Below are 14408 nucleotides of genomic sequence, written 5' to 3' on the forward strand. Positions count from 1 at the left end.
CAACAGTTCCATTACCTATCCTTATACTCAATTGCAGGTGAACTTTCTTCTTGTAGGAAAATTTTGAAAATGTATAAATGAATGAATGAACCGATACGGCCTCAATCTAGACCACAACGATATTCGAAATCCGGGTTTTAGTATTGTCATTAAAACTAAAGGACAAGCTGTTAAACTTAACCTGCAATTTCGTGAAAATAATATCACAATGCACACGCTTTTTACATAAAGTTATTAAATACAAATATAACAACACATTTGTTTACTTGATTTTTACGAATCAAAATAAAACTAATTAACACAACATGAAATTAACTGCTAATAATAACAGCTCCTTCCATAGGCAAAAATAAAAAGCGTTCCATAATAGACGACGCCGCTCACCGGCGTCGCCAACAAATATAGTCGCTGGTTACCACCTGCGACTAATTAGCTACTGAGTATCAATTGTCCAACTCATAGGTGTTCGGCGCGTTGATTGGTCACTACCCCCGCCCCCCCCCCCCCCCCCTCCTACCTCTCAAAACCATGTAAAATACAGTATTTTTCATTTGAAACATGTTTTGATATTTGGCTAGGGAGATAAATCTGAAAATATTGCTTCAAGAGTTATGAACCTTGTCACATAAGATATGGTTGTTGATAAGGAATGTGTATTTAAAGTTTGAGGTAAATACATTTAAAACTAAAGAAGTTATAGTAAAAAATAACTTTTTTGTAAGTAAAAAAATCTAAGTTAATGGGGAGATAATTCTTGCAATATTGGTGCTAGAGTTATAAACCTTGTCACATGAGATGTGATGAATGATAAGGAACAAATATTTGAAGTATGAAGTTGATCTTTTGATTAAGAAATAAAAAGTAACAGTAAAAAATAATATTTTTAAGGAAAATTCCAAGTTCAAGGGGAGATAAATCAAAAAATATTGGTGGAGTTATGAACCTTTCTGCATAAGATGTGGTTGATGATAAGGAACATATATTCAAAATTTGAGGTTGATACCTTAAGAAATGAAAAAGTTGTAGTAAAAATAATGTTTTTTAAGGCAAATTCTAAGTTCAAGGGGAGATAACTCTGAAATATTGGTGCTAGAGTTATGAAACTTGTCACATAAGATGTGGTTGATGATAAGGAACATATTTTTGAAGTTGATACCTTAAGAAATGAAAGTTAAAGTGAAAAATATTTTACTGCACCAAAACTTTAAACTTAGACGCTGGGGCGAGTAGGACAGCTCTCCATATATACGAGTTAAAAAGGTGAGGTAGCCCTGACAAGGGCTATTGGTGCCAAGCAAAGGGCCTGGCTTTCACTGCATATTACTAAAAAAAAAAAAATAAATAAAAAATAAACGTCAATTTTTTCTGAAGAAGACTAAACGTCGAAAGCTTAAGAAAAGCGTTTGTTTTTATTGAACTGATTATATACTGCATATTACTGACTCACGTACTCTAGAACCCCGTCTCTTCATTCTTATGGTAAACATTTGTGAACAAAATTGGATGCAGTCCGACCAGTAATGTGTTGGGGGAAAAGATTTAAAAAAATGAGTATATTTCATTACTAGATTAAGCAATAATTCAAATTATATTTACAAATTATTTCATTATATGTTTAAATTTTCTTTACTTCCTTTAGAAGATTTAAGAAGGGATTATACCAGCCATTAGTTTATGATGCATTAACTAATAAAACAGAGTTTTGATCACTTTGTTTCCAGATTTTCATTGGGAGAGCGTGCATGTATATTGTTACCAGCCTTCGATAGTGACCTATATAAGTGGTAGTTTCAACCCATTCCCAAGAATGACTAGTCTGTCTAGACTAGGATTAACCTACCGGTATAACTCAGCCGAATGACTGGACTAGGATTAACCTACCGGTATAACTCAGCCGAATGACTGGACTAGGATTAACCTACCGGTATAACTCAGCCGAATAACTGGACTAGGATTAACCTACCGGTATAACTCAGCCGAATGACTGGACTAGGATTAACCTACCGGTATAACTCAGCCGAATGACTGGACTAGGATTAACCTACCGGTATAACTCAGCCGAATAACTGGACTAGGATTAACCTACCGGTATAACTCAACCGAATGACTTTACTCTGTCTGGACTAGGCCAACCTTAGGTGGCGACATATCATTTCATGGAGATCCTGAAGTCAATAAGAGGAAGTCAGTGCCTAGCATCTTGGTAACATGGTGTGCGCCCAGTCAGATTTGACCAAACATGCAGATCGTTGGTTTGGGGGGACCAGACTTCAAATGCATAAAAAGGGTCTTATATGCCATACCAAATGCAGGAATAAACTTAATCTGTGACGCGAACACATGGGCAAGAACAATAGCTTTCATTATTCTTTTAATAGTCGGGCTAAAAACACACACAAATGTATTTAAAACAAAAAGAAAACAAGAATGTTCATGAACATGGTTTATTGTTAGCATATGAAGATAATTCTATACCGAGGACAAAAAAATACCAACAATGAAAAGCTATTCAGCATGCTGTATACAGATACATATGAATAAAAATCTGTTGTAGTTCTAGTTAGTCACCTTTCAAAATAAATCTAACTTTAGGCCTACATTTTTAGACAAAACGCATTCACCTGAAACGTGCCTTTACAAAAACATCAAAATATTGTGGTTTGATATTTTCAAAATAATTAACACCATCATCATTATAAATTTTCAGCATTACAAGTTTAAATCTCGAATGTTTTGATAATCATTTATATATTTTCTGTTTAACTTCACCATTTTGTTGTAAATAACAGCTATACATATAAAGGGAGAGTACCGGTAATGAAATAGCTGACTGTTATACAGTAATTGATTATTAATAAACAAATTAACAACACTAATAACTGCTGAATATAATCTTGAACAATTGCTAGCGATGAGAGATCAGAAATGACTTATTTTATGAAAATAGCTAACACAAATACAAAATTGAATGATCTGAAAATGTGAACAAAATAAATAAATGAATGCCAATTATGTGGCAGCCTTTAAACATGCTGCTGAAAGCATGATGATCAAAGGCCTAAAAACAGACTCCACAATTTCTAAATGATATTAGTAGAAATCATATATACAGAAGTAATTTTTCATGCAAAACTGACAATATTTAAATACTAAAATAGTTTATTTCCTTCCCTTGAAGGCATGAGAATATTCTTAATTCTTCCTAAACTTTTATATTTGAAATGTATTTAAATTTGTAATAATGAAGACAATATTTACAATATTTTATATTATCAAGCAGTGTTTACAAAAAATTAATTTTAATTTGACAGAAAAGTTACCAAAGAATTATTATCACTGCAATTTGATCAAAAGACAAAATAAAAATTTTAACATTCATTCTTTATTCTGATTTTGATACTTTCATAACAATGAACATAAAAATCAGTTTATACTGGAGTAGTGTCTATTTTTAGGCCTGGTTATAAAGCGAAGAAAATACTGAGATTGTTCGAGACAGAAGTCATATACTGAACACGAAGGAAGCTAACTGCACAGATGCTTGCATTGAAAACATTGCATTCAAACTAAAGACACGTCTCACAATTCGTATATCTGTAAGACTACTTTTAAAACCATGTTAAATTGTTCTAACACTAACTTTTAAACATGACGGCTGAAATGAACACATTTATGTATATCTAAATTACTTTGAAAAAGTAGTGTATTTCTTTTTGCTTTTAAAAGGTTTTTGTCAATCTTGTCATCCTAACATTTCATATATAAAATGTTCTTTTTACTCGGGTCATGCATTTACATCAATACACATGTTTTGGCAACTTTATTTTCCCCCATGAATGATTTTTATATACAAGACAATAAGATGTTCATCTCAGCCTTCTCAGATAAAAAGAAACTACAATTGTACAATACCTAGGAAATCACTAACCATACAAAGTATATAGTAATAATAATAAGGCAATTATACAGCACTGGGTTAATGTAAAAATTTACAAATCTACTCTAAAAGTAACAGGCTTTTTTTTTTATTACATAGTTTCAATAACAAGAAACAAGGGGGTGATAAACGAATACTGAAATAGCACTTAAAGTGAAGTAGTTGACACTGGTGGTAAAAAATAACAAATAAAAGAACGAGATTCATATAAGAGCTTTCAGGCAGACAATTATTACAGGAACCATTGGTCTTCTCCAATTTTCTTTACGAAAAGTTTATGAAAAAGAAAGTGGATTATCCCCAAAGTTATGTATGATTGTCTGTGATAAACAAAGAAACCGGCATAACAACACGATGACTGAGTCTAGTACAATTATCTTTATGTTTCTTAAGTTTTGATGGAAGTCAAAAACATTTAGAAAGTTAATGAAAATTTATAACTAATCCATTGCCAATGTAGAATAGTCATAGTTTGATATTTTTTTTTTAAAGATTCAAAACATTCTAAATAACATTGTAACATAAAAATCTATACATCAAATTGACAGCCATTTAATAATAACGATTCACAGAAATAAACAAAATGTCTTAATAAGTACCAAAAACCTATATTTATGTAATATTCAAACACCAATTATCAACATTTGTGAAATAATTCAAATAGATATGCGTAGAACCAACACCGTGCAAAACAAACCTGACAAAAGCGCACTCAGCAAGAATAGTTATGAGGAGGTTTCAACAACATTTGATTATTATATCTTTATACAGCTATCAAATACTCAATGCAGAAAAAAAAGAGAAATTTAACAAGTCTCATGCCAATATTTCTACTTTTTAATAAAATGAATATGATTTTATACTTAAAATTTCTTATGGAAAAAAAAATCAAAAATGGAGAAAATTGACTTCAAAATTTTCAACAAATGTTTTTCTTCTATAATATATGTTACAAAATTATACAAAAAATATTAATACAGCTCATGAAAAGACGTTATCAAAATCATCTGCGGAATGGTTTTTTCTCCCTATCTTCTACTCCTTATCTTAACTTTAGGATTTCATATTTTTGCAAGTGTTTGTGAATTGTTTATAACATCTTTAACGGGTACATTTCTTTCTAGAATTGAAAAAAAACAACAAGACACGACAGTGAGAAATTGTATTAGCCATGTCAACTTCCAAGTCCACCTTGCGTCCGCCAAGAAAAACTCACTTTCACATCACACGTTAAAATCCAAACACTGAAACATTAAAGAACAAAATGGCAACATTAAGGGATGACACATATAGAAAAACTTTTGTGTGTGTTGCATTAGCACAATGAGCCGATATTTGAATCTGTGTAAGTTGATGTTTTTATTGGTCCCTCACTTTCACTTCTATGTACAAGTCTCTTTGCTCCAAGTAACATTTACTGGTCTGGGCTGATGTCATCACCATCATCTGTTTTCAGTGCAGACTTGTTTTTTCTTACTTCTTCAATTTTCTTCTCCTGAAAAAAGGCAAAATATGAATAATTATAAACCCAGTATGGCTTAAAGATCACCCCGTAAGTAATGCAATAGAAAAATAAATTTAAAACAATGCTGTGAGTAAAATTTTAAACTGAAAATATAAAAAAGACCAAATTCTTTTAAAGAATATGACAAGCAACTTTCAGCAACCAATCTATAATGATTCCAGGCGGATTTGCTTGTTATTCTGTTATCACATGCAGAAAATTGATAACTTTGGCAGTCTTGGCAAAACTTTTTTGCTGCCAAAAAAAAACAAAAAAAAAACTAAGTTAAGTTCTAAGGCCAAGCTTAATGTGTTGTTTTTTACTGGCAACATGTAAAGGGGTACTCGATTTCTTTTTTGTAATTTCCCCCCCCAAAATACAAATATTTAGCACGTCATCAAATCCCACATTTCCCTTCCCCACTTGTTATAACAATGTAATCCATTTTGTTAATATAATTCCACTTGTTGACTTTGTTCATTTTGAAGCTGAAGCTCTCAGTTATGATAAAATTTGAAGAAATTTCAAACACTAATCAAATGAACAGTTTTGAAATATCCCAGATTTTTGACTATGGAAGGATGCATGTACAAAACAGGCTTCTCCAGGTCCATGGTAGATCCTTTTAACTGCGACTTATTTAGCTCTTACATGTTCACGGAGTCTGTTACGCTGCTCGGTGAGGTATTTCTCTCTGTTTTGAATTGCCTTCTGAACCTTTTCCAACACTTTCTCCTCTGAGAACTTGCTCTTCATCATATTCTCATTAGCTTTGATCACCTCCTCCACATGTTTCTCCTGCAAATTGCAGAAAAAAGCACACAAGACTAAATCACTACACAATAACAGCATGCTATAAACAGAACTGAATATATCCAACTAATAATGTATAGAATACAGCTTTGGTCATACCACATTGTCTCTTTACAAATATGTGCAAGCTTCTAAGTTTTTTTGGTTTTAAATGCTTGTGTTTAGATTTAAACTTCCCCTAAGAAACAATCATTCAGGTTATATTGATAACTTAGGGTACTAGAAGCAGTGACCATTATACCCAACTTGAGCTGCTTCAATGAATTATGCAGTACACACATTAGTCTAAGAGGCAAGCAAATGAGCTTCTTGTATTATTTTTATAACTGTTCTCATTTAAATATATATAACCACTTCTCGGAATTGCCTAATAAGTAAATTATCTTAAATTATTTTCATTTTGGGATAAAAAGATCACTAGCTAGCGTATGTTGTGATCCAAGTTGAAGTGTCAAATCATATATCAATGTTTAAAATAACAGTTCATATTTAAAACACACCTCCTTTACAGAACTTATTTAAGGAAATGGATTAAAATTTCGATTGCTTGATGTTAAGGAATTTGCATGCCGAAGGGTGCAAATATAAAGTGAATTCGATACCACTAAAACAAAGGTATAAACTGCAAAAACTTTGGAATATTTAACTATGATGGTTCCTTTCCGAGACATGACTGGAAAACATAGGACAACTTACAGTAAAGTTGAGTATTTCTTGAAGGCAAAGGTTTCATTTTGTAAAGAGAACAATATAGTATTTGACCAAATAAACTGGACTAAGATCTGAACTAAATAAAATAAGAGAGACTCAACCCATCAAAATCAGACAGAAATTTCTTATAAAATATAAAGGCAAAGATGCTGGAAGACTTTAAGTGTCCATTCTCTTGTGAAAAAAGATCTTCTCTGAATTTAAATCTATGTTCTATGTGGCTAGTCCTTCATCTATTGCATGTGTGTATAATGGTTGACGAATTACTTAAAATCCTACTGTCAAAATTTATGGATGATTTAAAGTTGACAATACTGGATTGGTTATAACTCACATGTTCCCTCAATCTTTGCACCATGCTTTCAATCTGCGAGTTTCTGTTTTCTGCCTTCTGTTCCAGTTTGTTTTTGATTCGTTCCTCAAGCTCCTTGGCCATCTCATCACTCTTTCTACACGTCTCTTCAACTTTCAACAGCTGGACAACAACAATGTCATGTTTAATGATACAAATAATGTAAATGGACACTAGTCTTCATAATAAAATTGTTACCTATAAACAAACTGAAAATCGATTGACAGAAGAAAAAATATTTAAATGTAATATAGATGGTTTAATTTTCTTAAGAGCTTTTTTTTTTGTTTTGTTTTGGCAGTTTGATAAGTCTTGATAATCATGCAAAGACCTGTTTACCCCTTCAAAGGCTTGTCAGTAGCCAGTGTTTTATCAGTAGCTTTTGACATCTATCTATACTGTACACCATTTACCAGTATTATGCTAACTTGAATTCTTTTTAATAAATTTGGACATAATGTCTACAGTAGACAATGGCAGGTTCAAATGGTAGATGAATTCCAAAAAGAATAGGGGGGATAATGACCTTTTTCCATGCATTAACAACTGCAGAAGCACAAGGATGCATTTAAAGTCCGAGCCCTCAGGGCAAGTTATTCCATATCGCATATAAGAAACCTTTGCTTGTTTAATGCCTCAAAGAGATAGTGCGATGTCATTTGACAGTTATGTTTTGATAATAGAACTAGGCGTCTTTGGCCGAGTGGCTAAGGTCGTTGACTTCAAACCACTTGCCCCTCACCACTGTGGGTTCAAATCCCTACAGGGACTTTGGATTCTTTCATGTGAGGAAGCTATCCAGCTAGCTTACGGAACGTCGGTGGTTCTACTCAGGTGCCCGTTCATGCCTGAAAAAATGCACTGAGGGGCACCTGAGGTCTTCCTCCGCCAGTAAAGCTGGAACGTTGCCAAATGACCTATACTGTGTCGGTGTGATGTAAAACCCAAGTAAAACACAAAAAAAAACAAAAAAAAACCCCAGGGACCACATTGCACTTAGCTGTTTTTATGCTAGAAATTGATGTGTACTGCTTGTACTTATGTTGTTAAGAGTCAATAGGTCTTTTAAAATAATTCTTGCCTGCATGTTTACATGAAAATCAAAATTACATGCCATACATACAATGCACAAAGTAAATAACCTTTTAAAGAAGACAGTAAACAAGGTCCTAGCAGACACATAGAGAACATCTATGTCTCTAGATAACATCTATGTCTCTGGTCCTAGTTAATGATATGAAGATAATGTTGAGCTTCTGGCCCTAAACCTTATTGGTTCCTTTTTTTCTTTCAAAAGAGTATTCCACAGATTATTTTAGTTTTTAACAGTTTATAAATGTCTAAGCATCACAGACGTCCAACTAACTAATGAAAAATACACTATTTTCAGTATCGATATGTAGTGTGTATTTCAGACATCAAATTGGCAGGAAATATGGACTATCTATTGGGGGGGTAAACAGGTCTGCAAGCATGTGTTTTGTGCAAAACTTGTGTTACTCTTTTTAAGAATGAATCTACCCAACCCCAAAAGAAAAAAATATTGGCCGTCATCACTGTTCCATTTTAGGGAATCATTTTTTAAGATGACATAAGTTTAATTGAACACAAGTTTTTTTTTTGTTTTTTTTTCATATTAAACAAGTCAATTCAATGCCAAGAAATAGATCTGAAAAAGGCTAGATAGTAGTATTGGGAGTTATGGTACAAGTAAAAGCACTTAAGAAAAAAAAATTCAACTGAAAGAAAACAAATAAGCAAATTCATAAAATTGCTGTGCATATAACTAAAATGCATTTTTCTCTCATCTTGCATTACATTTTGGATTCTCCTTTATGAATGGTCTGAAGCTTTTAAAATCTGCTTTTTACAGTTTACTGTTCAGTACAAGTTATATTCAAGTTGAGACTTACAATACTTAGCAACATCAAGCATTTCTTTTTTAAGGTTTTAAAACTACAAAGATACTTGAATGAAAAGCTAACTTTTGCCTTAAATCATTTTTTCCCCAATTAACTCAAGATACATAAATGCTAGATGTATAGACATTCTAAACTCAGTCACAGCCACTTTCCAGTAACAAAAACAAAATATTTTAACTAAATTCATTCTGTCTGACATTGCCAGATATTACATTGAACAGATCAAGGGAGGTAATTTGCCTATGAAATATAGAGAAAAATCTATAGTGCAGTGGTATGGATGTTGTCTATTCTGTAAATGAACAAAATAAATAAACATGCAACAATATAGATACAGCAAGGAAGCAGGGAGGGAACACAACACACCCATTTAAACAAGATATGTTTGTAAAACATGTATGCCCCCTATCAGCAGCCAATTAGTCATGTGATAAGGTTATTATGCATGACTTCTGACCCAGTGATCAAACAATTAATAAGGGTTATCAAGTATGTACTGGTCATGACCTTAACCTTTGACCCCTTGACCCAAAACTCAATAGGGGCCATCTGCTGGTCACGACCAATCATCATACAAAGTTTGAAGTTCCTAGGCATAAGCGTTTTTAGTTAATTGATCAGAAACCGTTTTTACCTACAAGGTCAATGTAACCTTGACCTTTGACCCCTTGACCCCAAAATCAATAGGTCATCTGCTGGTCATGACCAATCACCATACCAACTTTGAAGTTCCTAGGCCTAAGGGTTCTTTAGTTATTGATCGGAAACCGTTTTAACATACAAGGTCATTGTGACCTTGACCTTTGACCCCAAAATCAATAGGGGTCATCTGCTGCTCATGACCAATCACCATGCCAAGTTTGAAGTTCCTAGGCCGAAGCGTTCTTTAGTTATTGATCAGAAACCGTTTTTACTTACAATGTCAATGTGACCTTGACCTTTGACCCCTTGATCCCAAAATCAATAGGGGTAATCTGCTGGTCATGACAAATCACCATGCCAAGTTTGAAGTTCCTAGGCCGAAGCGTTCTTTAGTTATTGATCAGAAACTGTTTTTACTTACAATGTCAATGTGACCTTGACCTTTGACCCCTTGATCCCAAAATCAATAGGGGTAATCTGCTGGTCATGACAAATCACCATACCAAGTATGAAGTTCCTAGGCCTAAGCTTTCTTAAGTTATTGATCAGAAACCTTTTTACTTACAAGGTCAATGTGACCTTGACCTTTAACCCCTTGACCCAAAAATCAATAGGTCATCTGCTGGTCATGACCAATCATCATACAAAGTTTGAAGTTCCTAGGCCTAAGCGTTTTTAGTTAATTGATCGGAAACCGTTTTTACCTACAAGGTCAATGTGACCTTGACCTTTGACCCCTTGACCCCAAAATCAATAGGTCATCTGCTGGTCATGACCAATCACCATACCAAGTTTGAAGTTCCTAGGCCTAAGGGTTCTTAAGTTATTGATTGGACAGCATTTTTACCTACAAGGTCAATGTGACCTTGTCCTTTGACCCCTTAACCCCAATATCAATAGGGGTCATCTGCTGGTCATGACCAATCACCATACCAAGTTTGAAGTTCCTAGGCCTAAGGGTTCTTTAGTTATTGATCGGAAACCGTTTTACCTAAGAGGTCAATGTGACCTTGACCTTTGACCCCTTGACCCCAAAATCAATAGGTCATCTGCTGGTCATGACCAATCACCATACCAAGTTTGAAGTTCCTAGGCCTAAGGGTTCTTAAGTTATTGATTAGAAAGCATTTTTACCTACAAGGTCAATGTGACCTTGTCCTTTGACCCCTTAACCCCAATATCAATAGGGGTCATCTGCTGGTCATGACCAATCACCATACCAAGTTTGAAGTTCCTAGGCCTAAGGGTTCTTTAGTTATTGATCGGAAAAACGTTTTACCTAAGAGGTCAATGTGACCTTGACCTTTGACCCCTTGACCCCAAAATCAATAGGGGTCATCTACTGATCATGACCAATCACCATATCAAGTTTGAAGTCCCTAGGCCTAAGGGTTCTTTCGTTATTGATCGGAAACCGTTTTTACCTACAAGGTCAATGTGACCTTGACCTTTGACCCCTTAACCCCAAAATCAGTAGGGGTCATCTGCTGGTCATAACCAATCACCATACCAAGTTTGAAGTTCCTAGGTCTAAGGGTTCTTTTGTTATTGATCAGAAACCATTTTTACCCAAGAGGTAAATGTGACCTTGACCTTTGACCCCTTGACCCCAAAATCAATAGGGATTATCTACTGATCATGACCAATCACCATACCAAGTTTGAAGTTCCTAGGCCTTAAAGTTCTTTAGTTATTGATCGGAAACCGTTTTTGCTTACAAGGTCAATGTGACCTTGACCTTTGACCCCTTGACCCCAAAATCAATAGGGGTCATCTACTGATCATGACCAATCACCATACCAAGTTTGAAGTTCCTAGGCCTTAAGGTTCTTTAGTTATTGATCGGAAACCATTTTTGCTTACAAGGTCAATGTGACCTTGACCTTTGACCCCTTGACCCCAAAATCAATAGGGGTCATCTACTGATCATGACCAATCACCATACCAAGTTTGAAGTTCCTAGGCCTTAAGGTTCTTTAGTTATTGATCGGAAACCGTTTTTGCTTACAAGGTCAATGTGACCTTGACCTTTGACCCCTTGACCCCAAAATCAATAGGGGTCATCTACTGGTCATGACTAATCACCATACCAAGTTTGAAGTTCCTAGGCCTAAGGGTTCTTTAGTTATCACTCGGAAACCATTTGGTCTACGGACCGACGGACCGACGGACCGACAGACCGACGGACCGACAAGTGCAAAGCAATATACCCCCTTTTCTTCGAAATGGGGGCATAATTATTTAAATCTCATGCATTCACAGTATAAACAGAAATAGTTGGAGAGCAACAGCTTCACTTGAGACTTGAATTTTCCATCTATCAAGATTTAGTGCTCCTTAGAATTTGTTTAATTACTTACTATTCATGTTATTATCCATTTGAACTCTCTTTATCGGGCACAGAAAACTAATTAAATTTGTCAAAATATTACAAGACAAATAAATGATGGGAGAAATCGTTTTAGATACAAAAAAATGTAGCAACAGGTAGCCAATAGGATTTGAAAATGCAATGTTTGGTAACCTAGAGATGAACACACTAAGTGGATACTGTCAGATAATAATAATTTAATGAATACAGACTTCCCGAAATTTAAAAAAGTGTCAGACATTCAGTCTGACAAACCATGAAAATCTGTCAGACCGAAACGAAATCTGTCAGACCGAATGAAATAAATGAAAATCAAAGAAAAACTTGTGTTTATATTTCTAAGACACTTCGGTTTTAATTTTTTTGCCATAAAAATCATCACATTTCGTACAGCTCATTTTCACATCCTCCCTGTCATACACCAACGATTCACTGTCCTGCTTCCATTTTTCATTAAATTTTGTCTCAGGTCTATTCTTTTCATCCTTTTACTCCTGTTCTGTGAGCTCCTCTGACTTAGATTTTCGTTTTTTTCCCCAGGATTGGCACCTTAAACAATGCCATTTTGTATACATGCAACTTGGATAAAAGCCAGACAGTCGGACCAATCCGGAATAAAAGATCGTCGGACCTAATAAAAATTTATTGGACATGTCCGTCGGACCGACGTATTTCGGGAAGTCTGTGAATATTACAAAATTTTTTATAGAGTTTTATTCCATTTGAATTATATGCAAAATGCCAATTAATCAAATCTTCAGTCATTAATAGTCCTTACCCCAAAAAGTTGCAAATAAAAAGTAAAGTATTCATTTCTAGGTTTAAAGTATTTCTATTAAAAAAAATTGGGAAAGCCAGTAAGAAATGTGGTACAAAATAGTGTTTTATTCTAGTTCACTCTAAGCTTACATGATCACGAAGTCTTGTCTGAAGAGCCTGAATCTGAGCATCTCTGTTCTCCTTATTAACTTCCATTGATCTACGAAGTTTCTCCTGGGTAGCTCGTGCAAAACTCTCCTCTTCTTGTTTGGCCTTTTCAAGAGCTTCCTGTGCGCGTTCTTTCTGCTTCTGTAGAGGGGCCAACTTCTCTGCTTCCATTGACTAAAGTAAGAAAAATAGTATCTTACACACACAATTTCTATATTGAAAAATACATGATTTTATAGATTTTTTCAAATATCAGCATATTGTTGATGATAAAGTGCAACAGATGGGCTAAACTTTGTTTCTATACTCTCAAAGAAACCTCCAAACACACAAAGAGTTCCCAGTTATGGCTGACATAATAATAGCGGAGACATATAACTTACTCTATGAGGTAATAGTAAACTGATGATAAGAAGTAATATCTAATTAAGTATTTGGCCAAATTTTGAGGAAACATTTTGTATATGGTCAAATTTTTATCAATAGATTTGTAAACAAAATAAGCATGACTTAGAATAGAAGAAATCGTCATAGGTGATATCTATTTTGAGAGCCAAGTTAATAAATTCATACATTTTGTAATATTTCTTTAAGATAAGAGCATGGCATGTGGGCTAACTCTCCTCTGGAAAGGGCAAGCTCCATTAATCACCATTTTTCATAAATATTCTAAGTTAAAAAGAGGCACAACTCCAAAAATATAGCTTTCAGAATAATGCCCCTTGTCTTACAACTGCCTCTTGTCATGATAAACACAAGTTGCATTTCAATAGATTTAGTATTGTTTAAATAATGGTACATTAAAGTATTTGCACAATCATGACACAGAAATCATAATAGCCAGATTTCTTCTTCGAAACGGACAAGCTAAGAATCATTTATGATTAATTCTTCATGCAACATATTCTGGATAATCAAGAACAGAATGTACCTCACTTCTTAACGACTTAAACTAAATAAATAAACTTAGAATTTATGATGTTTTTTAAAATTCCTTCCTAAGGGTAACCTAAGGGTAAAGTCTTTAATAAACCATACCAGTCTTCTTTCCTCAGCTTCTTGTAGTTTACGAACTATATCGTCATGTGTGATGCCCTTGTCTTTCGGCGGTGATGACGGTCGGGGAACATCTCCAGAGGCAGGCTTAAGGATTACCTCATATGCAACACTACCAGCATTTGACTTCATGATTTCTGTTTCGAGAAAGGGGAGATTACTCAACATTAGTA

General features: G+C 34.3%; 1 protein-coding gene across 9 annotated transcripts in view; it reads right to left on the reverse strand.

The window, feature by feature from the left end:
* Positions 1–2430: 2430 nt before the first annotated feature.
* Positions 2431–14408, reverse strand: part of LOC132760331 (stathmin-like) — a 44683-nt gene continuing 32705 nt past the window's right edge. For all 9 annotated transcript variants that reach the window (XM_060752285.1, XM_060752291.1, XM_060752288.1 and 6 more), the window contains 5 exons: positions 14218–14372; positions 13162–13353; positions 7300–7440; positions 6093–6239; positions 2431–5432 (listed from right to left, as the gene is read on the reverse strand). In XM_060752285.1, coding sequence (XP_060608268.1) covers positions 5352–5432; positions 6093–6239; positions 7300–7440; positions 13162–13353; positions 14218–14372 — 716 coding nt within the window. In that variant the 3' untranslated portion in view covers positions 2431–5351. The remainder of the gene's footprint in view (positions 5433–6092; positions 6240–7299; positions 7441–13161; positions 13354–14217; positions 14373–14408) is intronic.

Source organism: Ruditapes philippinarum, unplaced genomic scaffold (assembly GCF_026571515.1).
Source record: "Ruditapes philippinarum isolate M1 unplaced genomic scaffold, ASM2657151v2 ctg32_1_1_1_1, whole genome shotgun sequence".
In the NCBI taxonomy this organism is placed as follows: domain Eukaryota; kingdom Metazoa; phylum Mollusca; class Bivalvia; order Venerida; family Veneridae; genus Ruditapes; species Ruditapes philippinarum.